This window comes from Dunckerocampus dactyliophorus, chromosome 3, assembly GCF_027744805.1.
Source record: "Dunckerocampus dactyliophorus isolate RoL2022-P2 chromosome 3, RoL_Ddac_1.1, whole genome shotgun sequence".
NCBI classification, from domain to species: domain Eukaryota; kingdom Metazoa; phylum Chordata; class Actinopteri; order Syngnathiformes; family Syngnathidae; genus Dunckerocampus; species Dunckerocampus dactyliophorus.
The window spans coordinates 34,378,143-34,406,097 of record NC_072821.1 but is presented as its reverse complement, the minus strand read 5'-3'; the positions used below and the strand labels follow the sequence as shown (position 1 = coordinate 34,406,097).

Here is a 27,955-nt window from a genome sequence, read left to right as displayed (position 1 = left end):
CCAACAGTCTGTTACAGGGGTGGGCAAACGGCGGCCTTTTTAAAAAAAAAAAAACAAAAGACTTTAACAACAATACTGTAGCTGGCAACATGACTTGCCGTGCTACTGTGGCACGCTTGAGTCGGACAGGAAGTAGTCAGATGCAATCTCTAGCAATCCAAACAACACAACACGTCAACACACACAATGTAACCTACCTACTGCACCATGCGGGCATACAAATAAACGTCTACGCGCATCACCCATGCCAAAATTACACCCATATACTCCCGCCGCAAGGCATGCTGGGTAGCTTGTGGTACTCTCTTGCAAAACATGTTGAGGAGGTCGTCAGGGAAGTAAACAGGAAGAGACGTTCACATACTCCTGATATCCACTGGTGCATCATTCATAGTTCATATCGGTGATGCCACAGGACTTTTTTTGTCAATGGCTGGATGGTGCAGTGGGTCATGATGCCGGCGCTTGGCAGGGTGGGGACTGGGGTTTGAATCCCAGCCAGAGTGAATGGCAATGTACGGCAATACAGTAAGCATTATTTTTTATTTTTATTCTTTCACAATAATGGCCTCACAGTGTCTGCCAAGAAAAAGTGTGTCCGGTTAAGTCCCCACTGAAGGCCCCGGTACCAAATGAACCAACTGCCACTGAGCTCTTAAAACAACAAAAAAGATAATGCTAGCTGTTTATACTCGCAAACACTGTATACAATGGATCCCCGCATTTTGGTCAAATAATTACTTTTTTTCTCCGAAAATTGGCAGTTTTTAAAAATCACCATTCACCATCAGCTGGTAATCATTTATGTTAAAAAAATAATAATAATAAAAAAATAAAGCCCACAATTTTTACGGGTTTATACGAGTATTAGGGCCACTTTGAAAAAAAAAAAAAATCAGAGACTTTGAGAATAAAAAAAAAGGTTGTATATTTCAGAGAAAAAAAATTGTAAACTACCAAGAATAAAGTCGCAAAATGACTTACTTACAAATTGACTTATGTGACCTTTGGCCTTGGGCATGTGGAGGGGGCGGGGTAAGGAAGGCGGAAGTGAGAAGGGCTAGCTAGCCATGCTAATCTGTTTGTGCTCAACTGCTGTTTTGCTGCCACGTTATAAATAAAAGCTTGCCTGAAGCAAGAGGAAAGTTTCCTTCCTTCCTGAAGAGCTATGCTCTATTTTCCCTCTGAAATGTAATATTACCACTTTGTTCTCGTAAATTTATGACTTTTAATCTCGGAAATTGACAACTTTATACTCGTAATATTACAACTTTATTCTCGTAAATTTACGACTTTATTTCATAAATGTACGACTTTTTTTTTTCCTAGGTTTACAACTTTATTCTTACAAATGTACGACTTTTTTCCTCGCAAATTTACTACTTTTTTTCCCTTGTAAATTCATGACTTTAGTCACATAAATTTACAACTTTATTCTCCAAATCTCAGATGTTTTTTTTCCCAATGTGGCCCTAATACTCCGTTGTAGGTTCATGTCTTTATGCTTCACTGATCATGGTTTGAATGCAGCATAGTTGCAGAGACGTAAAAGTGAAACTTCTACACCGTGACACCGACTCCATCTGTTCATGGATCATCTTTAGTGGTGAGTACCTTTGCATTTTATACTTTAAATGTGTTTAGTAACGCCTCAGTTACTCGCCGTGTACTATTTTCGGCATGGTCCCTAAACCTAAGCGGGGATGTACTGTATAATCTCAAACGGTTGACAAGTTTCAAGGCTCCATCTTCAGTCTAACTGGCAATGGATTAAAGTCAAATTGCATATTTGCGTGCTCTTGATATGTCACTGAAAGCAGGTTTTATTGTTCGATCTTGTCATTTCATTGTCATCATCATGTCGCTCATCACAGTGCTCACTGGGGAAACTAAAGATTCATTTCCGTTACTTTTCCATCCTTGGCAACGATTCATGTCTCTTGAATCATTGCTGCATTGATATCTTTATAATATACACTCAACAAAAACATGAACACTGTGCTGTGTGATAAAACTGCACATTTTGGAGTGGCCTTTTATTGTGGCCAGCCTCAGGCAATAATCATGCAGTCTGATCAGCACCTTGATATGAGATGGTGGATGGATTATCTCAGCAACTAACTCATTTAGATTGAGGCAGATTTGTGAACAAACTTTGAGAGAAATACGTAGAAAAAGTTTGACATGGTTGTGTTTAGCTCATGAAAGATGGGAGCGAAAATGTCCAGATATTTATGTTGAGCGTATCTTTGTTTCATTGGAGTAATTCACTGCATTTTTAATGAACACCAACAGTTTAGAACAGGGGTGTCCAAAGTGAGACCGGCTTTTTTTTTTTTTTCTGCTGGCCATCGCAGCACAATTAAAAATATAATTTAACAAGAAAAAAAAAACAGCAGCAGCAAAAATGGAAAAATAAGTGTTAATTTAACAAGTATAAAGTCCAAATATTAAAAGAATCTAACGAGGAAATGTCATAATTGTCCGGGAATAACGTCATAATATTATGAGAAAAAATTGGGGCATATAGTAGTATAAAGTTGAAATATTAAAGAATGATAAATCGTTTTTTAAGTCATAATATTAGGAAAAACAAACAACAATGAGTAAAGTTGTAATTTTTTGAAAATCAGGTTGTGGAAAAACGTTAAATGTTATGCAAATAAAGTCATAATTATGAGAAGAAAATTTACAAGAAGTTGAAATTCAATTAAAAAAAAAAAAACAAACAGCTGAATTTTTTTTCCTTTGCAAGAATAAACTCGTAATATTATGAGGAAAAATAATTTAGTAGCATAGAGTTTTTTTTAAGTGATAATTAATTCTTTTAAGTCATAACATGGAAGTCCATAGTAATAATAGGCTTTTTCACCAATATCAAAGCTGAGATGCAGTTTTTTTCTTAAACTATCTCTAACTTCTTAGCATATCTTTACAAAATCTCAAAGTGCCCCTTTCATTTTCCACTATGTGGCCCTCGCTGGAAAGTTTAGACTCCCACAGTATCAATCACCAGTATCGTTCCAACAATCCATAAAAATAAGCATTTGGTGAAGCATTTACTAACATGTCCCTCCGACCCACCGTGCCTCACAGCTGAGCTCTTTCACGATTAAATATGAAATATAATATGTGCTTTCCAATTCTTGGCTGCCTTTTACAACTTTGATGACAACAACAACACAGGGTCGTGACAGCGGGTTTACGTCGCAACTGATGCTGCAGCCGGTCAAAGGCAACCAGAGGAGAAAGAGGGCGCCACGAAACCAACAAGAGACAACACGGGGAACGTCGCAGCTACCTTAACATGCATCCAATGTGGTCTTCTCACTTGCACAGAAAGCAAAAACACGAATAATACTCTCCGCATCAGCTGATGGGGGGTGGGATCATGAGGGTGTCAAGTGCATGGCATCAGAGTGATAGAATGTGACTGTGGGAATGCGCATGGATGGAATCTGCTCACTCGCAACTATGCTTTCTTCTGCCAGTCCAGTCCTGTCAGGCTGATTGTACATACAGTGGAACCCGTTTGGCAGTGGAAATAACCAAAACTGGCCATTGCTTCCACATTTATTTGTGACTTGTGCTGGAGACATAAGCAGAATGCGTGATAATAAAGGATTTTGTTTGTTAACGTCGTTTTTCTCCATTTGTGCAAACGAGTGTGGTTTGTTAGTTGCAGAGATGGTGGTGAAAGAACGTCTACCGCGTAGAAGAAAGGAGCTTTGGTCTCGTGCCGGAGCTTTAAGGTAAGTGGCAGTCCCTTTTTTGTTGATGTTTGTTTTTATTGATTTTGACATAACGACAAATCAGCTTTTGGAAAAACACACTCATTTTTCATAGAAATGGCCCCCCTTTGGGTCTCAAATTTTGTGTCAACAAAAGCAGTCGAGCATGTATGCCGACGTCGACTAAGGCAGGCCACATGCATAATTAGGCCTGTCACAATAATCGATACATCGATTAATCGAACAAAAAAAAAAATAATTAAGTTGATCATTTTGCCGGCCTCGATAAATTGACATGTGCATGTATATGTGTTTGTTTTCCTTGTCCCTTTACCACATAGGCTGGTTAACAAGTGGGTTCACTCTGCAAGTGTGCATGGGTTCTATAGTGGAATGAACAGAGAGAGTGAACCCTCCTGTCGGCCATTCAGCGTCTTTGTCCCAGTACATGAAGGCGGGGCTACTAGTGAGTGGATACTCTACAAACAGAGTGCTAGCAGCAAGTTAGCAAGCCAACGCTAATATGAATGAAGGCACAAAAGCGATGGTTTCTAAGCCGAATACCACAGCCCCGGAGCCGAGGTGCAGCAGAGCCTTCGTCCCGACAGTCAAAGCTTACTGAGGCGTTTGGTTGGCAAAGTGAATATAAACGAAACAACGCAAAATGGCGCGTGCTGACAGTGTCCCTGGCTTTTCCTTTCAACCTTTCAATATGGTTGAAAAGCCAACATTTCTGGAAATGTTAGAAATGTTAGACAGTACGAATGGCCTGGGAGAACGTACATACATGTCACAAACAGCAATTCCTGAACTGCATAACTGAGTGAAAGACATCGGAAACATTGCATTTTACTCCGTCACCACAGATATGTGGTCCAGCTCAAATATGACCCCTGACATTAGTTTAACAATACACTACATAACTGCAAGTGTGTGTGTAGTTTAAATTGGAGTTTTTTTTGTAACGGAGACCGGGACTATAATCTATGACAAGTATGAGCAGTTTGGGAGCAACATGTACAATAAAAGTGACTGATTGATTAGCTCCAACTCCAGCAACGACCTGGATGTTTCTTTAGTTGCAATTGGTCACTAGTACTACCCAGGAAACTAAATAGCTAGTCCGCTAGAGGTAGGAAAACACTGCCCCCTAGCATTTTGCCAGAAAAGTCATGCACTCAGCGCCAAAGAGCCGCAACAGGATCAATACGCCAGCTCCGCTGTCGCATCATGAAGCCTTGGGATGATTTGTCGAAATAAACGGGGTTGATTAAACGGGTTCCACTGCATTTCATTTTTGAGTACAATTTCTACATTCTACGGTAGATAAGAGAAGCTGGATCACACCTGCCGATCATGTTGTCACACACTCTTTTAACCCCATTCTTTGAGGTCTCAGACATGGCCACTATATTTGAGGATAACCTACAGTAGATACCACATGGATGTTGCATTGGTTCAGAAGGCTTAAATGGAAAAATGTGTTTACTACTCTACTGGGGATGTGCTCACATCTGTGGTCAAGCGAGAAGGTCATCTCCACCTGTAGAAACAGTGTTTCTGCTCTTGGTTGTTCCTGCGCTGAAGGCATGGAGACGAGGTCTGCAGCAGTGAGCAGCACCAAAGAAGAAGGCAGAGGAGAGAGAGCGAGCAGTTTCAGGTGTCTCCTCGGTGCTGGGTGTCTTGTGGTTTAGGGTGAGGGAGTGACAAAGAAAAGGTTTTAGGCTTTTTCCTGTGCGCAGGAACTCTCACTCAGGGGGTCACTTTGGCATGGCGCTTTCTGCTTCTCCCACTGGCATATGGCGTTGGCGTAGCCCACAATCACTTTGTCCATCCAGGTGAGAGGCTTGGGGAAGAGCACGGCACCCTTGAAGAAGCCCAGGTGTCCGCCGTGTAGCGTCAAGGCAAAGATGACGTTTGGCTTCTTCTCTACAGAGGGACAGAGCAGAGTGTGATTAGGGCCTCTTGCCATCAAACCAACACGGTACCAAGTCCAAGGACTTGTGTCCAAAGACTGTAGGGTACAGATAAGTGTTTTTATATAATATATAACAGCATGACTCAATGGCTTCTACAGTCTTACCTCACAACATCGCAGTTCGAACATCACTCAAAAAATGTGTTCATTAAACGACCGCTGTTTTGTGGTTGACTATGGGCTATTATTAGTCAAGAAATATTGAAAGACAAGTTATGTGTAGTATTCTGGTCCCTATAGCGTTAGTAATGTTACATTGATGAGACATGACATTCATGGGATGTCTGAAAGGTCTGTTCCCATTCTGTGTGGAAGTGGTACATTTTCCTTTCCCTTTCTTAAGTTTATAATACGTAAATTGAAGAGGCTAACCACTGAACTCGGTAGCTTGCTATGCTAGCGGCGGCCGTCTCTTATGTCGCTATAGTGATCCCATTGCCTGCGCAATTTGGTGTAAACAAATAATAATAACAATAATAATAGTGTAAAGGTTACTATAGGGTTGTTATTTCATGTTTGTAGGACTCTAAATAAGTTAAAAAAAACATATTTAGAAAGTTCTTTAATATTTCAACTCTATGCTACTACAATGGCATTACTTTTCCTCCAGATTTCCTTGTCCTCCAGATATTATGAGTTTAATCTTGTAAAATTCAGAATTTTTTCCTCATTAGAATACAACTTTTTTCTGTTAATATTTAGACTTTATTCTGGTGAAATTACAGCTGTTTTATTTCAGCTGTTGCTGTTTTTCAAAAAAAAAAAATCTAACTATTTCAACTTTGTTCTTAAATTAAATTTTCTTCTAGAATTATTATGACTTTATTCCCATGATATGATAACTTTTTCATTTTACTTTGTTTGGTTCGTTTTTGATAATATTATGTCTTTTTCTTAATTATTTTAACTTGATGCTCCTAAAATGACATTTTGCTCACAATATTACGTTATTCTCGTAAAGTTATTACTTTTTCCTGTTTTTCCTCTTAATATTTTGACTTTATTCTTGTAAAATTACTACTGATGTTTCCATTTAGGGTTTTTTTTTTTTCTTTTTTCTTGTTAAATTATATTTTTAAAATGTGCTCTGGGCCAATAAAAAAACAGCCGCAGGCCACAAAAGACCGCCGGGCCACACTTTGGACACCATTCGGTTAACTGCAGCAGAAAACCTTCATGTTGAAGACGACACTTTCATGTCCTTGTCTTTGTCATTTATAAAAGATACACAATGAAATGAAAAAAGGAGACAACTGAGCTGTAAGAATGTAAGAAACTACTTTTGACTTTTGCAGTGACTAAAGAGAGATGAGATGATGACTATTTCTTCCCAAGGTTTTTCCCACATCAAAGTCAACCAATCATTAAGGTCTTTATGGGTGTGCCTTTGAGCGATTACACATGCCGAAGATGTTTCTTCAAATTATTGACAGGTTTCAGAGGCTGCCACGCCCAGACACTTGTTTGTTTGGTTGTTGCTACATAGCCTAATCTGAAACGCGTTTAGACATGCTAGATGGTGAACGCTGGTGTTGAAAGAACACGACAATTCAAAGATGAACTGCGAAAAAGACAAACGTTATTATTCTAATACTGTTAGATAAACACTAGAAGATTGTGAACAATATTAAACTTTATTTGAGGCGATAAAAAAGATAAAGTGCAAAACTAGGACATCTCCCTGATGCAGATAAATCATTCATCTTGATCTGATGGGCACATGAACTCTTCCAGGCTGCAGCAGCTGTGACCATGCAGGGCAGGGTGGCTATAAAGGATTGGCCTGGATCTCTTTATTCTCTCTTATCTGGGTTAGTGGGAGACACTGATGCAGTCTAGTGGTGATTAAGACCCCACAGGGCTTTCAACAGTGCCTTATGAGTGCATGTCCTTTCACCACCATCTCACCCATCAGGCACAGAATGAACCAGGGGTGTCCAAACGTTTTTTCCAGCGAGGATCACATAGTGGAAAAATGAAAGGAGGCAACTTTTCCACTTTGATATTTTGTAAAGATATGCTAAAAAGTTATATAGAGTAAACATTAAAAAAACTGCATCTCAGCTTTTTCATGTGAAAAAGCCTATTTATTAGTATCAACTTCACACTCTCTTTTTTTCCCCATTTTTGCTTCAGTTTTTTCTTTCCAAAGAGTTAAACATTCTTCTTAAATAATGTTCTTACATTTTTTTCTACAGTATTATGACTTTATTCACATAATGTTTTGATTTTATTCCCATAATAATATAACTTTCTCCCCAACCTAATTTTCCACAACTTTAAATGAATTTAATTATATAATAATAATTTTGGTTTATTTTACTTTACTTTGTTTGTTTCTCATATTACACCTTTAAAAAATATTTTTTTCTTTTAATATTTCAAGTCTTTGCTACTAAAAATGCCATGATGCCATTTTCCTCATAATATTACAAGTTTATTCTCGTAAAATTGCGACTTTTTTCTCATTAGAATACGACTTTTTTCTCTTAATATTTTGACTATATTTTCATAAAATTACAGCCTTTTTTTAGATTTCTGCTGTGCTTTTTTCCACTTATTTCAACGTTCTACTTGTAAATTTTCTTTTCGTAATTATGACTTTATTGACTTTATTGAATTATGTAATATTTTGACTTAATTCTCATATTATAACTTTTTCCCTAACCTAATTTTCCAAAAACAACAACTTTATTTTGTTTTGTTTGTTTCTCATAATATTACTCCTCCAAAAATATATATGTTTTTCTTTAATATTTAAACTCTATGCTACTAAAATTACATTATTTTTCCTCATAATATTGCGATTTTGTTCTCGTAAAATTTTTTTCTCGTTAGAATACTTTATTCTTGTAAAATTACAGCTGTTTTTTTCCCCCAACTATTTCATCTTCTTGTAAATTTTCTTCCTGTAATTATGACTTTATTGCCATAATATTTTGACTTTATTCTCATAGCATAAGAGTCGTTAACCAAGGCACCACTGTAATTGATTTCAATTTAGTGAGCTAGTTTTAGCTACTATCCCTAGTTACAGCATATTTCAATCTGTGAAGTAGAGCACAGACAAAAATGCTTGCAAAATGTGCTGACTCATACAGTCGGCATTAGCAACGTGTCACACCCTATCCTGCACATGGTGTGAAGCCATGTGAACACAATGATGCAGATAAATACCATACTTTGGACAACTCCTACAAACCAATGAGCAACCACACTGACCTTGACCTACACCCTTCTAATCCCAACCTGTTCATGCTTGAGTCACATTTTCTTATCGGTGTCTGAAATCTCTAATATAAGAACTTCAACCCCTGACTCGCTTCTTTCAGGCGTTAGTGTTGTTGTCGTCATCTTGATCACAGTGTTGCTGACAACTCCCCAAGCTATGTCAGATGTAAAAGGGAAGCATCTGTAAACTCCCATTAAATATTCAGGACGGCTTAGATGTGCACTTTGGCCACAAAAGCACATTTTGTGATTTGTCTGCAAGTTACTTCTGCCTGGCCGTTACTCTCTGTTGCTTTAGTTATTTTCAGCGTGTTGGAAAAATAAAGAATGTCAACTTTGGAGCGGGTCTCAAAGACATTCTGCTACGACCATGCTTCAAGGTTAAAAAAAAAAAAAAAGCAAAAGCTATGAATCGTTGGTCAAAAGCCCGTTCGTCATGCTTTTTCAATGTGTAATGCATACAAACAGTGGTGTGAAGAAGTGTTTGTTTCTTTTTTTTTGCACGTTTGTCACACTTAAATGTTTGAGATCATCAAACAAATTTAAATATTAGTCAATGACAACACAACTGAACACAAAATGCAGTTATTAAATGAAACTTTTTATTGTCAAGGGAGAAAAAAATCCAAACCTCCCGCATAACTTATTTACATCTTGTCAAGCAGTGTTTACGTCTAGTGCACGACAATAGTACGCGCGACGCACGTCGTTCCCTCATGGGTGCATCGTCACTCGGGATGCTCCGATCCATCAAAATCGTCCGATTTCCGTGAAAAAGCATGTGATCGGCATGTGCCGATAAACGCTTTTCAACCCCGATCACAAAAGCCGATCGAACCTGTAACGAGCGTCTCCCACCCACTTTCCTTTCCTTCACACTGCGCAGGCGTGCCAAACCCAAAACAATCACGTCTGCCACATGGGACTTACCTGTGGTTCGTGAGAGTGACATGAATTTTGCACCCTGCAAAACATGCCACAAAAAATATCTCTTTTTGTTGCAGGCAAAGTACGTGCAAGTGTAAACAATTCTTATGTTTGGCTCCTTTTTTTTCTTGGGATTTAAATGACGTGGTGTAAATTGGTGACACGGAAGCGGTGCTTCTTTTCAGCACCTCTGCGATGTCCACGCCGTGGAGTCCACGCCGTGCTGGTGGAGTCAACTTGGCCACTTTTCCTTTGCGGTGATATGAATAAGGCGACGCAGCAATGTTTGAGCGGTGGCTGGCTGCGTTTTTTTTTTTCCCCCAAATGTGATCAAGAGTGTTGACAATGCTGTTGGGAATACCGTAAGGGTATTTAGAATATGTTTAGAATATTTAGAATGCAGTCAAAGTGCAGTTGGAATACCTTTCAAATGCCGATCAATATTTTTCCACTTCAAATCCACCTCGAAGGTTTTTAACATTCTAAAAACATTCGCGCCAAGAACGGATGGATTATCTCGGCGAAGGAGAAGTGCTCACCAACGCATATTTTGACAGATTTGTGAACAATACTCAAGAGAGATAGGTCTTGAGATAGGTGTACATAAAAACATGTTTACATCTTTTGAGTTCAGCTCATGGCAGATGGGATCAGAACTGTTTTTGTTGAGTGTCATTGTGCAAGCCACAAAACAACAGTATTGGTATATAATATACGAATATGAGGTGTAACATGACATGCGCTATTGTATTTGTTGTGGTGTGTCTCTGCACGGCACTCCAGAGAAATGACGGAAAGGGACAGACACTTTGACCCCTGGCAGGAGTCACAGGACATAGGGGGCAGTCAACCCAGCATGACTACATTCTGGAGGGGCCAGATGGAGAACACGGAGTTGAGGATGGGGGTTGAATTGAGCAGGGCATTTAAGAAAATGACATTTTGAACCAGGCTATTGTGTTTATCTGAGCCAGGAGATATAACATGTACCATCACTGGACTAATGGCTTTCTCATTAGCACACGTTTGTATTGCACAATAAACATCAACCAAAGAGTATGTGCATGGCTATTATTGTGAATTAAATGTGTAATATCCATCCGTCTATTATATATCCAGCCGCTTGTCCTCACTAGAGTCGGGGGGGGGGTATGCTGGAGCCTATCCCAGCTGACTTCGGGCGAGAGGCGAGGTACACCCTGGACTGGTTGCCAGCCAATGGCAGGGCACATATAGACAAACAACCATTCACACTCACATTCATACCTATGGACAATTTAGAGTTGGAGTGTGGGAGGAAACCGGAGTGCCCGGAGAAAACCCACGCACGCATGGGAAGAACATGCAAATTCCGCATGTTGAGATGCCCAAACGGAGATTCGAACCTTGATCTTTCCGATCTCCTGACTGTGTGGCCAACATGCTAACCACTAGTATAACCAGTATAGCATAGATATTAAAAGGATCTCGATTGGTCACTGAGTTGGTTGCCAAGACAAATTCCTTTACTTACCTGCGAGTGTGCGAGGGATCTTGAGCAGAGAGTCATGAACCAGAGGATCATCTGCAGAGTTTACAAGCAGCAGTGGTACGTTTACCTAGGAAATAGCAATTACAGCTTATCATACAAATACACAAACACAATAGAAACATATGAAGTTGTTCTTACGTTGTGAATGTAATGGACGCAACTCTCCTTCTCATAATACTCTTTGAGAGAGCTGTGGCCGTGGAATTTTCTGTTGAACACAAAAAGAATTGCTTCATTTGAAGAAGTTTCCAATGTAACACTTAACTAACATCCCATCCGGTCAAAAAATGAAGGCACACACGGGGTACTTTTCGCCTGTGCTATTATTTTTCTCCAAAGTGTGACCCCATAACTAGGATTGGCTTTTTCCACACAGCTAAATGTGTTCCACAAAAACACCCACTGGAACTGCAGTTTCAATCACCACAAAAGTTGGTACAGTACTCCCTCGCCACTTTGCGCTTCCAATTTCACGGCTTCACTCTATCACGGTTTTTGCAAAATATATTAATTTAAAAAGGATCATTGCTTTGTGGTTGCCACAGGAAACAATGTCCAGAAAAAAGACAAAGAACAAAGAACAAAAAAAGGACAAGGAACTCTCACTATGCTAATGTGAAAGTCTTTTATGGCTTATTTATGTCTTAAATGTCTTATTTTCTGTTATTATGTCCACTAAATCGGGTAATAGGAGTGTAAAGGTTGAATCGGGGTGTGATTTCATGTATAGGGGGCTCTACGTAAACTGTTAATAAAACATATTTAAAAAGGTTGTAAACAGTTTTTCTATGTTCTAACTACAAAAATATTCATCCATCCATCCACCTTCTATGCCACTTATCCTCACCAGGGTTGGGGGGGATATAAAATAAAAATATAGATATTTTAGTCTTTAATATTTCAACTAATATTTCAATGCTATTTTTTCTCTTAATATGACTTTATTCTCCTCATATTTTGTCTTTGTTCTTCTTTCCATTTTTGTTTTGTTTTCAGTTTTTTTATGTTTAACTGTATTTTTAGAAAGTGCCAAGGGCCAATAGAAAAAACTGCAGCGGGCCGTAAAAAAAAAAATATATATATATATATATATATATATGTGCTCAAGGAACTACACGGTACCAGACATCTCTCCCCCCCCCCCCCCCCCCCCCCCCCCCCCCCGGCCTCTTTGACGGCCACGTATGGCCCATGTACTTGAAACATAACAACATCATTGATGTGAAGAAGAGCCTTGTTTTTTTATCACTTGCACAAACACACACACACTCTTGGACCGCCACAAATATATTGCAGTTCTCTGGGAAACACTGAAAATGGCACAAATAAATCACAAGTGATAAAAAAACAAGGCTCTTCTGCATTCAACCACATTAAACAATGACATCTCACAATAATTTGTTGGGGGTGTGGAAAAAAGTTACTATATTACAATTATAACTGGATGTTGTTTTTTTGTATTAACAAGGACATTTTGCGCATTGACAAAATCCAGCAGCACCATACTCCATAAACATGGCGAGCCGTGACGCAACACACTCCACAAACAAGGCATGTGAGAAGAGGAAGGTTTCCGCATGTTGCTGTGGCAAAATGACTTTGATCGAAATGATGAAAACACCCAGCATAAGTTTATTTTTCTACCAAATAATTCTACCAAATTTGCGTAAAACCATCGAAACTGTCACTAGTCACATACCTCATGATGTTATCGTCGATCTGCATGAGGGATGTTGCTGTGTACAGCCGACTGAGGTCTGCATCCATTATTTTGGCTGAGTTTCCCCCAAATAAACTGTGTCTGGAACAAGCCAAGAGGGGAACATAGGCATACAAAGCAGTTACCTAACTTGCTGAACAAAGGACAATGTATTTACTTTCCTAGCAATACAACAAAATGGCATACATTATGTGTATAAAGTATATGGATTGCATTTAAATTAGGGCTGTCAAATGATTACACATTTTAATCAGATTAATCAGGCAAATTAATTAATCACCATTTGCAACTATGTCTGAAATATGCCCATTTTACTGAAAGAAAAGCCAGGACAGGTTTCTATATATTTGTCTCTATTAACAGCTCCAAATTAACTGAAAATTTCAATCAAGATAAAAGATAGCACACGTCCATTTTTATGGCTTAAAACTGCTCTAAAAGTGACACCCATTAGTGTGCAGTTGCATCATCACCTCGTTTTGCCTCTCACGCAAAAAAACGTAAGACATATAAATGCATCTTTGGGATTTGGCGCTCTGGTTTATAAAAAACATATTGAATAAATCCTTAGTAATGAATGAGTTAATAGTAGCAGAACGTTTGAATCACACTTTAACCGTGTTATTAAGAGCAATGAGGGGTTGCGTTCAAAGACACCACATCATTTAAGTTTCTAAAATTCACATGTTTTGAGTTTATTTTGTGGGATTTCCGCGCATATTTAAATGCGGCAAATTGTACTTCCGCATTGAGAGTTATAAAGTGAGTGCTAAGAATACCCACCTATTGTTTTTCTTTGTCTTTGTTTATTTAGACCACTTATACACACATAATAAAGACGTTGTTGTGACGTTCGGAGTGTGTCTGAATGGATCTTGCGGTCGCCTAGTGACATTGACAAAGTGTCGTTCTGAGGCTGACCGGGCTAGTGACGTGTTTGTGAGTTGGAGACACATATACGGTGTTGGAATTGTACTGCTGTTGATGTGTTCAGGTCCGAATAAAGTTATAACAGACCATCAGACTCTGTGTGAGTCCGTGGGAAGCTACACTGTGCCGCTGTCTGTCGACATAACAGAGAGGCGTGGCTTGACATGACGCGCATGCGTCCATTACGCAAAAAAATGTAACAGAGTTAACTAAATGAATTAGTTACTGCTGTCAACGAGCTATTTTTGACAGCCCTAATTTAAATCCTTTAAAATAGATCGACTGCTATAAGCAGTCCATCCTTAAATCCCTATTGAGTTGTACAGTACGTGTCATTGTCACATAGCTAGACATTGGGCTCTTGGCCAAAAATGATACCTGTGAGAGAGGATAATTTTCTTCATGTTATCAGCCATGAGAAAGTTATAGAAGCGTCTGCACTGACCCCACTGTAGGAATGTTTCCTGGGCGCTGAGAGACAAACAGGAAGACAGGAAGTTAGCTTAAAAGGCGCCGTTCTGCATCCTGAACAACACATGGAATGTGACAAAGGGTAACTCACTGGCTCATATGTTGCTACCCGAAACTAAAAATACAGACCCTCAGATTTCCAGAAAAAATGAGTGGTAATCATAGGATTACAGTAGACTCTGAATGGAAAAAAGAATTTCTGCTGCCTGCAGTACATCCAAGCCTTCAGTCTGTCATGTTTGCCAAAAGTTGCTCGACGCAGTTAAAACACAAAGGGTGCAATACAGCAATGTCACTATACCACCCGCATGGATGCATATTCTCTTAACAATTAGTCCTATAGTAAATATTAAATTACTCTATAGCAGAAGTGGGAGCAAGTCAGTGTTTTGCAAGTCTCAAGTCTTTAATCTCAAGTCCTGACTCAAGTCTCAAGTAAAGACGTGCAAGTCCAAGTTAAGACACGACAGGTCGAGTCAAGTCCGAAGTCGTAAGCCTCCTTTATACATGCATGCAATTTGTCCCCGCAGTGGTTCGCAATTTTGTGTGCCAATGAGTAAACTGGTGGTGAACAGCTGTGAGGTATGTGCAAACTGTGCGGGGCTGCGTGCCAGGGCGCAAAGAAAATTTAGAAATGTTAAAAATTTGTGGCAGGCATAAACTAGTCGTGAAAGTTACGTGAGCACACAGCAACCTACGCTGAAACAATGCAGGCGGTGCGTATCAAAGCGCAGTATTTTTTTAAATTGGTTTTCATTAAAAAAAGGATACAGATCTCTACCGATATCACATTTTTATGCCAATATTGGGCCAATAATATCGCCGGGCCGATATATATCTATATATATAATAAACAAATTATATGACTCTGTTGTTACCCACCTGAAAGCACTGTAGCCTTGACAGACGCTGACACAGCACAGTACTCTCTCCTGGTTGGAAATGTTCTCACCCAGGAACTTACAGACAATGTTTCCACCCAGACTGAAGCCCACCACTATGAGCCGGGTCTGAGGATATGCCCGCTTGATGTACCCCACCATGGCAGCAAACTCCCATGTGCACCCTGTGACCATAAATGCAACGTTATAAATCAAAACATAATGCCCATTATGCCCAAAATGCAAACATATTTTTTGTTAATTGGAAAAAAAACAACTACATATGGGGATGCTTGTTCTAAAACGGGAGCAGTAATCCAGGTTGGCTGCTGAAGATGTACTCACCATAAGTAAACATGCGTGGCGAGGTAAGCTCAATGTTGGGTAGAGCTCCGAGGTGGTTCAGCACAGCACAGCGGTAACCGTCCTTCTGGGCGTAATCCACAAAGGTTCGGATATAATGCTTCTCACTGTGGTTACCGATACCAGGACATATCACCATCGTGATGTCATCTGGTGAAATAGGCACAAATGTTGGTCATTCTTCCTGATACCAGATCAAAACAAGACAATGTGTGGCACTGCAGATCCTCTAAAGCAGTGATTCCCAACCACTGTACCATAGCCACAAAAGCTCATCAGGTGGTCCCAAGATTACAGTACTTATTTACTTTTTGAAGCTATTAACTATTTTTATATGCCAGTGACGTATAGTAACAGGTGGAACAATTAAATGTTTTCCCACTAGATGGCAGCAAGTACACAATTAACCTGTGTATTTTTCCGTAAAGATGGAATCTTGCGGAAATTAACATGAATGTGAATGAATTGTAAAGAGAAGGAACGTCGTGTGGGCAAGTATTTTATTTGTGTTCACTTTGCTGCACGTTTTGAGGCCGGATTGACTGTCAAACTGACTGCAGCTAAACAAACTTTTGCATCCCATAGCAACTACGGTGTGTTCAGGGACCTTCGAACAAAGTGGGAAATTTCAGCTTTTGACAAAAAAACATTCAGTGCATCATAAAGACATAAACATGTGAACATTGTGGGCTTTCTAACAGTCGTACATGTATGCTGTACATGATTACCACCCACATAAGGTGCATGAGATGTCTTTTCTGTGGAAAAAACAACCCATTTTAGGAAAAAAAAATCAATCCATCCACCCATCTTCTGTGCCACTTATCCTCACGAGGGTCGCGGGTATGCTGGAGCCTATCCCAGCTGACTTCGGGCGAGAGGCGGGGTACACCCTGGACTGGTACGCAGTCAATCGCAGGGCACATATAGATTCACACATTCACTCAAAAAAAATACAAATGTAAAAATATTTTTGCCCAAAAATCCGCAAATTGGAGGGGCCGTGAATGCTGAAATTGCAAATGTGCAGGAACCCACTGTCACGCACATTGCTCTGAGTCTTTAAATGACTAAGAAACTGGTGGATGCTCGTTTCAACTGAGAAAACGACAGTCGGATTCTGTGCAACATCAAGAGTGACACAAATGTAACACATTTTGGCAGACACCTTTTGGAATCGTAAGTAGTAAGTACGTAAATAGTAAGTTCATAGCCTTCAAAACTGAGATATGAAAAAAAAAACCAAAAAAACAACAATCTAATGTGTCTAAATATAATATCGACATGAAGCTTCACTCGAGAGTGGCAGTAACAACTTTGCAATCCTGCTTTGAAAAGACAAGCAGAGCAGTAATTAAGGCCGTTTGTGCGTCGGACATTTTTCTTGCTAAATCATTTTGCTCGTTTATTTTCATTTTAGTAAAAAAAAACAAAAAAAACCAGTCACCAACTTTCTTTACTTTTGCATTTAATGCAATGTTTTTGTTCCCAAACAGTTTTTTAAAATAAAATGTACAATAGTTAAGTTCAGCAAGCGTGTTGCCCTCACCTCCTGTTCGATGGTCCCCCATTGACTCAAAGAGGTCAAAGGTCGCAGTGGCCCCATCCTGCATAGGCAAGTACTTCCTGATCCCACTGGGATGAGGTGCGCTCACCCGGCCCAGTTTCCCATACAGGGCTGTTTGGAGGTGGCCGCTCTTGCCCCATAGCAAGGGGGGAATGTACCTGTGGAACACATTTCATTAACAACTTCCCCTCAAAATACTATTGAGCTTGTTTCACTCCTGTTTCGGAGTATATAGTTATATAGTTATATAGTATATAGTTATATAGTTTCGGAGTAATAATGATTTGCATTGATGTTTGTGGCAGAGTCGACGCATTTGGGTTAATTGTTTGCACGCAAGAGCATGATTGTACTCATTCTACTGCATCTTTTAAGATTACACAATGAGCCGCTCCTTGAACAGACATCAATATTTAACAGCGTTGTTACAGCTCAGTTACGTAGCAGGCGTACTTACATTCCAGTGACACCTCTGACAGACTCAAGTCAGTGGTTATGTAATATGCTTCTGTTCATACAGAGATAATATCACCATAAAGAAGCGCTTACTTACATACTACCCGACTTGTTTATACAAACATTTTCACGTGAAAATACAACTATCCGCAGGAAAAAAGAACAACTGCCGTGTTTTCTCAAGTCAGCAGACGACAACAAAATGCGTTTTTAATTCATTTCCTGGTCTGCAAGGCTTGAATTGGACAGCTTTGTGCGTATACAGTTCACAGATGCTGCTGCAGCTGAAAGCAATAAGTTCAGCGACATCAGCAGTTACACAAGACCTTTAACCTTGCCCTTCTGTTTTCTCATTTCTGACTCTGGCACCAAGAGTTACCGCGCCTTGAAAATACGCTGTTACGTAAGAGCACAGCGGGGCAGACCACTTCATTTGGGTAACGTGATCGCCTCCGTCTTTCATTGTGACATAACAGAGCTAAACCGCACGTTTTTTGGAAGGCACTCGGCAGGTTTAATCTTATGCCACAAGTGGATCATCTCATTCTTGTAGTGAGGTTAGGCATTGCTAGTGGCAGGGTGGGAGCATAAATTGGATAAATTGTCTATACATTTAAATATTGTCTAAACATTTTTTGTCCTCTGTAAGGAAAAAGTTCTTCACAGCCTTATTTCTCAAGCAAAAACACTCTTTTGTGTTGTGGAGAGGACACACTGGGCTTTTCAGTGCTACGTGATTTGCTGGACTTTGTCGAATGAAATACAGTGGAACCTCGATTAGCTTGTTTTTCCGTCGAAAATTTACGCCACAATTTTGCCTCGGTGTTCGTGTATTTTCCAGTTAGCGCACAATATCTTGTTACTGATGTCCAACTGTATTCTTAATGTACTTTTTTTAACCACAAAACGTCTTTTCTGACCGGAAGTCAACTACGTCACGTCGCCTGTCTGAAGTCACCAGCAGTCGACTCTCAAAACTGTTAACACAAAACAACTTTTTATAGTTTTACGTGCATAAAACAATTGTAAATGCATGTCAATGATGAATGAAAGGGATAAATGGACATTTAAGGTTACTTTCACCTTCATGGAAGACGTGACTGTTCCCAAAGACACGATGTGGCAGAGAGCTCACCACCACCTTCCTGTTTGCACTCACGTCAACAGTCACGTCTTCAAGGAATCAGGGTTTCCGCTACATGTAATTGATTGTGGCGGTGCGCCACCACAAAATAATAGCCACCGCACCTTGAAAATGGGTTGTTTTCTTTTAAACTTGAAAACAATTATAAGTAATATACTGTATGAATGGATATATATGCTATATAGATACTGATATACAGTCAAACCTGTCTATAGCGGCCACTAAAGGGAAACGGCAAAAGTGGCCGCTATAGGCAGGTGGCCGTTATAGACAGGTTGGCGGCCATTTTGAATTTGTGCACGCACATATTAACATGTCTGATTAGAAGCTTGTTGTCTTTGCAGATACATATAATTATACTGTTACATGTTGACCAGTAGAGGGCACTGTGGGACTGCGGATAAAAGTTGTAAAGCACTACTCGGTTAATAAACCGCGGTTAATAAAGCAACTAAAGTGCATCAGCGACGTGAGTCTCTCCTTCCCCACAACAAGTGGGATTACAGTATTGACCAGTGCACATTGTCTCACACCAGGAAATAAACAGTGTCACTGTCTGCAAGAAGCTCCAAAGAAGACTGCTTTTTTTATGTGGAACAACTGACAGTTTGTGTGGATCTTGTGAATGATTGTGACTGAGCTACGACTCAGTAATTAAAGTCTATACACAATGGCTTCTTTGATTAAAAAACGAAACTTTTTTGTGCATGAAGCTTCTGCTTGAGTCAGTATTTTGGCCGCTATATGCGGTCAGATATTGACCAAGGGACACAAAATGGGCGGCCGCTGGCCGCGTTAGACAGGTGACCGCTATACACAGGGTCTAACACGCAAATTTTCTGCGGGGGATTTTTCAGTGGCCGATATAAGCAGGTGGCCGTTCTATACAGGTGGCCGCTAAGACAGGTTTGACTGTAGTTTATTATTTACACACATATTGACCACAATTAGTTTGAAAAACAATTGAAAATATCATGAAAATGTTTCACTGCGCTTTATTTTGATAACCATGCAGCGGAATCGCCTGGCTGCCTTGCTGGCACATGTGCATGTGACCAGACACGCGACACGTCTTGTGTTGAATTTCACTTTGTTTCTTATTAGCGGGAGTCTTCTAAGTCTTCTTCCAGTCTTCTAATCAAACATGACGCCTGTGTTTAATGTCAAATGAGCACACTGAGTGGAGATGTGCTTTGTAAATAAAGTGCAATTTAAATGATGCTGGCAGTGCTCTCAGCAACTTTGATATTAAATTAACGGTCTTGCTATGTTCTCGGTTCATGTTCTGCTACTTGTTGAAAAAAGGTTAAATAAATAAGTTAATAAATGAATAAGTCATAAAAAATTGCTATTTGTTATTAAAAAAAATTAAAAATTGCAGACACTGCAGCGGCACAACACAGCGGCGGCAGTCCACCCTCCCATGCAGCCCGCCACCACAGCTTCAAAAAATCCTAGGGGAAACCCTGTGAAGGTAAAACTAACCTTAAATGTTCATTTATTCCTTTCATTCATCATGTATATGCAGTTACAGTTGTTTTCTGCATAATTGTAAAACTATAAAAACGTGTTTCGTGTTAACACTTTTGGCTTTCTGGAGTGGATTAATTACATTTACATTATTTCTTCTGGGAAAATTTTATTTGGTTAACGTCAGACCTTCTGGAACGAATTAATGACGCTAACCAAGGTTCTGCTGTGTTAGTATTTTTCCTCTCAACAAAACAGTAGAAAATATAATGAATGAAAGAGTTACTACAAGGTCCTGTTGTCCAATGCAAAGTACATTAAAAAGTAAACAAACACATTTTCTGATCCCCCGCCCCCAAAAAACTATTGTGGAATGTAGAGCTGCAACTATTAATCAATGATTAATCAATTTCCCAATTAATTGACAATTATTTTGGTAATCGATTCATCATTTTTTGATTTAAATATGTAAGTATCCTCTGATTTCAGCCTCTCAAATGTGTATATTTTTTAATTTTCTTAGTCAGACCTGCAGACCTGTTATCTTTGTGTTTTAGCCAAAACAAGATATTCACACATATCAGCTTTGAAAAAAATAATCGACCGATTATTCGGTTATTACAATAATCATGAGTTGCAACACTTGTGGAATACTGATTTCACGCAAGAGGATTATTAAATTCAAGAAACATGTATTTTTCCAGGTTTACATTCTCAAGGACAAGCTACTTGAGCACTGCTGTTTAATAGTTGCATGAAAAGGCAATCGCTGCTCTTTAGTTAAATGACCAAACTGCATTAAAGTGGTAAGAGAGAATCTCTGACATTCAAGTAGGAACATGTCCTCGCCTTTGTTGCATAAAGTCTGGATTCAACACTTACAATAAAAAACTACTAAGAGATGAAGCAAATATTCTTTGACCCTTTGGTGAGCTACTCAAAATCAGCTGGTATAGTATCACCATCATAAGGCTGGGCACACTATGTGTTTATGTTCATTAAACAACAACACAAGGAGTGTTTGGAGGTGAAGACATAATTAGCATAATGGCAACAAGAGAGCAAAATTGTTCAGTGACACTTGAAAAACATAGTACATGCCCCTCGGATGTGATATCCACTTGTAGCTTTCCCATGGGGCAAAAACGAGCTCCAAACTAACCGCATTGCTTGTTTGTTTTAAAACCAAAGTGTCGCTGCGGTAAAAGTCACATTTGGAGTCCGAAGACCAGAACGTAGGCAGCTCCCGCCAATGTCATGTACAGCCAGTGACAGCTGGGCAAAGCGTGTCAACAAAGATGCAAGAAAAGTCGAACGGCAATACGTTTGATAAGGGCGTGATCAAACACGCTGGCACCGATTGCCATAGCCTGTGGCAAGCTGTCAAACTGAATCCATGAGGTTTTACAGACTGGGGCGTTCGTGACACAACATACATGTAGTGTTTGTTGCCGCACACCGATCGTTTTTTGTGATCGGCTCTGAACGTGTTTTTTACGGCATATCGGCTGATATTGATCGGTGGCCGATTGATCGGCTCATCCCTATTTTTGGGGGTTTTGGATAAAAATATTTGCATATGTACAAAATCTTTATGGGCATTGTAGTCACGACATACAACAAAATTACTGCAGTAGTTCTGGATAAGAATATAAAATATAATGAGGCAGAAGAATCTAAATAAAAATATGCACAAATGGAGGAAAAGGGTGTCAGCAAACTGCCGTAGGTTCAAAACTCTTTGTTACTGCCCATTCTTCTTATATCTCTGACCAAATGTGCAAGCAATGGCTACTTTTGGTTATGTCAACAACTGCTTCAGTCTGAGGGGCGTCGGCATAAACAGGTTCCACTGCGTTTAGTAAAAAAGAGCCCAGGAGGATTCAACTATATGCAAAATATCTCTATGGCTCTTGCCCTTGGCTCTGTACAAGAGCATGAATTAAACAGCCCCATAAAGCCACCCATCTCTGGTAGAGACGTGTTGCCCCATCAAGGACCACTGATGTCAGATGGGATCATCATCAGACAGATCACGACCACTACAGCCCCAGATTCCACAGCAACACAGTGGCTGACAGACTCAACACGAGTGTGCGACTCACTCTTTGGTCAGCTGAGGACAGGACTTGAGCAGGAAGTGGTTGAGGGGTGTGTCCTGATAGGTGAGGTCAGGGGGCGCGGTGGGGCTCTTGAGGTTTAGGCAGCGTACGATGATGTAGAGTACCGTCGCCACAGCCGCCAACTTCATGCCATCAAACATCGCTGGCAGCTCCGGAGAGATGGTGTGCACATCTGACTTGTGGGTGTTCATGATTGCCCTAGACGTACAAAAAAAATGATATGTTGTAACAAGAAGTTATTTATATTTAAAGAAAAAACTGAATCTCAGCTTTTTGATATACGTGAAAAAGCCAATTATTACTATCAACTTCCCTCTTTGCTCCTTTCTTCCCTCATTTTTGCTGTTTTTTTTCCCAAAATATTTCAACTTTCTTAAATAATCTTAATTCATTTTAATTATTTAAAAAAAAGGTCTCAGAATATTATGACTTTATCCCCATATTAGATTCAAGATTCAAGATTCAAGAGAGTTTTATTGTCATGTGCATGGTAAAACAGCAGTTATACCATGCAATGAAAATCTTATTCTGTTCATTCTCCCAAGAAAAGAAAGAAAACACAAGAAAGAATAAGAACATAAGAAACAAACACATAAACATTTATACCAATAAATTAAGCAACAACAACAGAAGAGACATTAATACAGATATAAATAAATAAATAAATAAATAAAGTGCTATGAGTGTGTGCGTGTGTTGCGTGCGGCGTGTGCGAGTGCTTCGTTGAGAAGCCTGATGGTCTGTGGGTAAAAGCTGTTTGCCAGCCTTGTGGTCCTGGACTTCAAACTCCTGTAGCGTCTGCCTGACGGTAGGAGTGTGAATAATGAGTGTTGTGGGTGTGTGCTGTCCTTGATGAGGTTGTGTGTTCTGCGTAGGACTCTAGTTTTATAAATGTCTTGCAGTGAGGGGAGGGCTGCCCCAACAATGTTCTGTGAGGTCTTGATCACCCGCTGGAGTGCCTTCCTATCACGTGTTGTACAGTTACCGTACCAAACAGTGATGGAGGCGGTAAGGACACTTTCGATAGTGCATCTGTAGAAGCAACTCAGGATTGTGGTGGACATGCCAAATTTCCTCAGTCTTCTCAGGAAGTACAGTCTCCTTTGGGACTTCTTCATAATTTGTTGGGTGTTGTGAGACCAGGTGAGGTCCTCGCTGATGTGTGTGCCAAGGAACTTGAAGGTTTTCACCCTTATATTATAACTTAAACTCAACCTACTTTTCCAAAAATTACAATTTTATTTGCTTGCTTTTCATAATATTACAACTTTTAAAAAATTAAGATTTTTATCTTTAATATTTCTACTTTATGCTACTAAAATGACATTATTTTTCCTCATAATATTACAAGTTTACTCTTGTAAGATAGCAACTTTTTCCTTCATATTTTGACTTTATTCTCATCCAAGTACATCTGTTTTTCCCCATCTCTGCTGTTTATTCCCCCCACCTATTTTGACTTTTTGTACACTTTTGTCTCGTAAATTCGCTTAATCCCATAATATTTTGACTTTATTCTCATAACGCAACCTAACCTTCCAAAAATTACAATTTTTTTCACTATTTTGTCTGTTTTTCATAATATTACACCTTTAAAAAAATGCTTTTTCTTAAATATGTCAACTTTATGCTAAAATGACATTATTTTTCCTCATAATATTACGACATTTTCTTGTTAGTTGACAATTTTTTTTCTTGATAGTTTGACTTTATTCTTTGAAAATGAGAGATTTTTCCACTTTTGCCGTTTTCTTGTTAAATTATACTTTTTAGAATGTGCCGCGGGCCAATAAAAAAAAAAAACAGCCACAATCCACCAATGGCTCTCGGGCCGCACTTTGGACACCCCTGATTTCCAGTCATGTTCAATCATCAATTGCACTGTTCCGTCACTGACACGATCGGAAGTGTACAGAGCACACAAAAGCCACAGCATCTGTTGTTGACCAAAAGGGAAGGGATGTAGGGGATTTCACAAACAAAAGCATTGTGCAAAAGTCTTAGGCCACCTCCAGTTTGCATGACCTTTTTGTAACAACAGTAAATGGTGGGAAACAGACCAGCTTTAGCAATTGTATTAATTATTATGATTAGAGAGGAGAGAACTTCCTGCAACTTTACAGTGTTGCGCAATTGGTTGTTCAATTGTTAGGTTTTTAATTTAATTGCATCTTATAATTTTCTTTTGTACATTTTGTGCATTTTCTTTGACTGAATGATGACTTGAATGATGGCCTTCTATACTATCACCAAACAGCCCCACAAATGTGGTTCTCGCCTTTGTCACAGCACATGTAAAGTAAAAAACAAACACAAAAAATCATCCAATATTGACTTACTTGTGTTCAAAGGAGGCTGCAACAAACAAGTTTTCTCCAAAAGTGGTAAAATGTGATGAGTGAAGTCACAGTGATGTGGTCAGACCTAAAGAGCACAGCAATGAGACACATTAAGAAGCTTGCTTTGAAAGTAGGCAGATGATTGTCAGTGTTTCCCCATACGTTCATACTGTATTTCCAAATAAATTTCAACCGCTACAAATACATGTGGCCCGACAATTTTCCCCCTTGTCTGTTATATTTTAGTGCTACCTGTTCATGCATTATAATGGGACTGTTGCCGTTATAACTCCGTACAGTAGATGGTATCGTAACTCTGCTTCCTAACCCACTTCCCAGGCACCTTACTTAGTCATCGATATGCAGTCGCCCCTAGCCATATCACGCCTCAATTTTCGGAGTTTAACTCTCTCATGGTTTTTCCAATACATATAAATAAAAAAAAAAAACATGCTGTGTTGTGGTTGAACACTGGCTGTTAGTAAAAAAAAAAAAGCATATTTACGCAAATGTTATGTATTTTTTTGTATACATTAAGCAATTTCGGGCATAAAATTACTAAAATATAAATATAAGACATTAAGAAGACACATTTAAATTGGGATATGTAGCAAGGATGTCCTGATCCACATTTTTTGGCTTCCAATCCGGAACAACTCAAAAAACAGAATTGAATTTTACAGTGTTTTACTGAATAAAACACCGCCATACGATCATATGAACTATAAAACATTGAATATCAAGGGTATGTAAACGTGCCTCCTGGCTTACTTCCCAGACAACCTCCTCGGAATGTTTTGCAATCAAGCAAAAACACCACAAAAATGCGACAACAAGTCGAAACACACACAAAAAAAGCCAGGAAAACACCAAAATGTCAGGTGAAATATCACTTTTGTGCAGAACGTTGTCCGGATAGCTCAGAATTTAAAAATAGCTTAGCAAGTCCTATTGCTGGCACTATCATCAATCTGACAGGTTTAAAAAAAATGAAACACTCAGTCGGGCTGGATTAAAAAGCCTAAAAGAAAAAGTACACTTTTTTTTATTTTTTTACTTTGCCCATCATCCACAATCCTTATGTGAAACAGGAACACAAATGTCTTTCTCTTTTCCGTGCGTTCTAAAAATACAAAAAGAGCCAGAAAGAGGCAGCTCAGGCCCACAACCGAAAGGTAACTCTACATATTGGAGCTGCCGCCACTGCTGCTGTGTTTTTGTTTTTGAGTTTGGAAAAGTTAACGCCAGGTGTAGCGTTCCTTTCTATGTTGCCATGCGAGATCAATGCGCTCAGGAAGGAAGTTCTGCTAATGCTTAAAATGACCAAAATACTGTAAGTATTACATGTTATCATGAATGTGCCTGTTACTACATGCTCACAGCATGGATAGAAAACCATAAAACCTTGTTGGAGGTTTTTGGAGGTGTTTTAATAGCGGGCTTTCTAGGCAGAATAGCGGTGTCCCATTACGTGCATTAATTAGCTGCCTCTTTTTAGCTGTTTTTATATATTTAGAGCACACAGAAAAGAGAAAGACGTGCGTTCATGTCTCATATAAGGATTGTGGACGATGGGCAAAAAAAAGTGCAGTTTTCCTTTAACGGGCTGTATGTTGCCACTGGGTCATGTCTGCGTCATACAGTCGTCCCGCGCAATATTGCGTTTTTTCAGAAATGAATTAATAAATGATGGCTGTTTTGTGGTAGACTTTGGTCTATTATTAGTCAAAACTTATATAAAGACAAGCGACACATTACATTATATTACATTACCTTAACACTGCATGGACATGAAGTCAACCATGGCATGTCTGACATGATAGAATGGAAAAAAAAGCTCTCCTCCCACTCTGTGTGGAAGTGGTACATTTTTTGGCTTCTTAACCTTAGAAGAAATAAATTTGAGGCTAACTGGTTAGCTCCTGTGGCATAAACAATGAATAATAGGAGTGCAAAGGTGATTATAGGGGTGTTATTTCATGTCTACAGGGCTCTAATTATGTTAAAAGGTGTATTTAGAAAGCCATAAACTGGTTTTCTATGCTCCAACAACAAAAATATTACACTTAACTATATAGTGGAAATTAATTTATTGAGGTCTGGTCGGGAACCAAATAACCGCTATCAACGAGGGACAAGTGTAATGTGGTGGAGCCACAGTCCAAGAATGGCCCCCGGGACTGCACTTTGGACACACCTCCGTCCTACAGTGAGCAACACCGTCATCAAGGTGACATTTGAAACTAATATTGCAAAGTAGCCACAAGTAAACACTGAGATAATACAGTACACTATATGGAAGCTACACAGTCGTGTTCCCAGAAAAGATGACATGTAAACACAAGTGTAGGGTTTTAATTCCTCCTCCAGCACTCTCATTTCCGTATGTTATAATGCCAGCGGGTAAACAAAGAGAATGATAATGGCCACGGAAAGAAAGTGCCTTTATTTTACACCGCAGCTAGTCGATAATGTACAACGTAGTTGAACTTAATCTGCTCCATTATATTGCCTCTGCTAATGTTCTTTGTCACGACTACAAGGCAAGATATGAGGCGTTCACTGCCACAAGGGCACCCGCTGCATGTTACATGTATGGAAAACAACGCACACTTATTTGTACAAAAAGTGGACGTTAATCTGTGTCATGATGGTCGAACAACATGCAGTAACGTACTAGCAAATCCCCCCATTGCATCTGACTGTCTCTGCTAGTACAAAAAAATGCAAAGCATTCGGGCCACGCTAGTCGATTTAAACATCATTTCACGTCAAAATAAAAACAACTATTATTGTCATTATTTTAATCAAATCGGAATTTATTTTCTGTGTAGCTAAACCCGGCTAGCCTCAGGATGTACCAACGTGGAGCATCTTTAGCTTAGTTACTTACCCACAGGCGATGGAAATCCTATGCCACTAATTACAGGTAAACATCAAGACCTTATTTATACCCGCGGTAAATCTTTTGCTTGTTAAGTTTGTGCTGTTACGGCATTTCTGTCCGCTGTGTCGGTCGCTGTCTCATTCAAAGTAGAAGCTATAGGCAATGCACTCAGCAGCAGGAAGATAGCCGCCACACTGACAGGTCCA

At 39.4% G+C, this 27,955-nt stretch overlaps 1 protein-coding gene across 1 annotated transcript; it reads right to left on the bottom strand.

The window, feature by feature from the left end:
- Window positions 1-44: 44 nt before the first annotated feature.
- LOC129178858 (monoacylglycerol lipase ABHD2) lies at window positions 45-27,955 on the bottom strand. The gene is made up of 11 exons (XM_054771492.1): window positions 27,756-27,955; window positions 24,863-24,947; window positions 22,506-22,721; window positions 17,313-17,488; window positions 15,746-15,913; window positions 15,402-15,585; window positions 14,427-14,519; window positions 13,098-13,199; window positions 11,537-11,606; window positions 11,381-11,465; window positions 45-5,660 (listed from the first exon to the last, which is right to left on the bottom strand). Exons 3-11 carry the CDS (start codon window positions 22,712-22,714, stop codon window positions 5,452-5,454), a joined length of 1,296 nt encoding a protein of 431 aa, XP_054627467.1. The 5' UTR covers window positions 22,715-22,721; window positions 24,863-24,947; window positions 27,756-27,955; the 3' UTR covers window positions 45-5,451.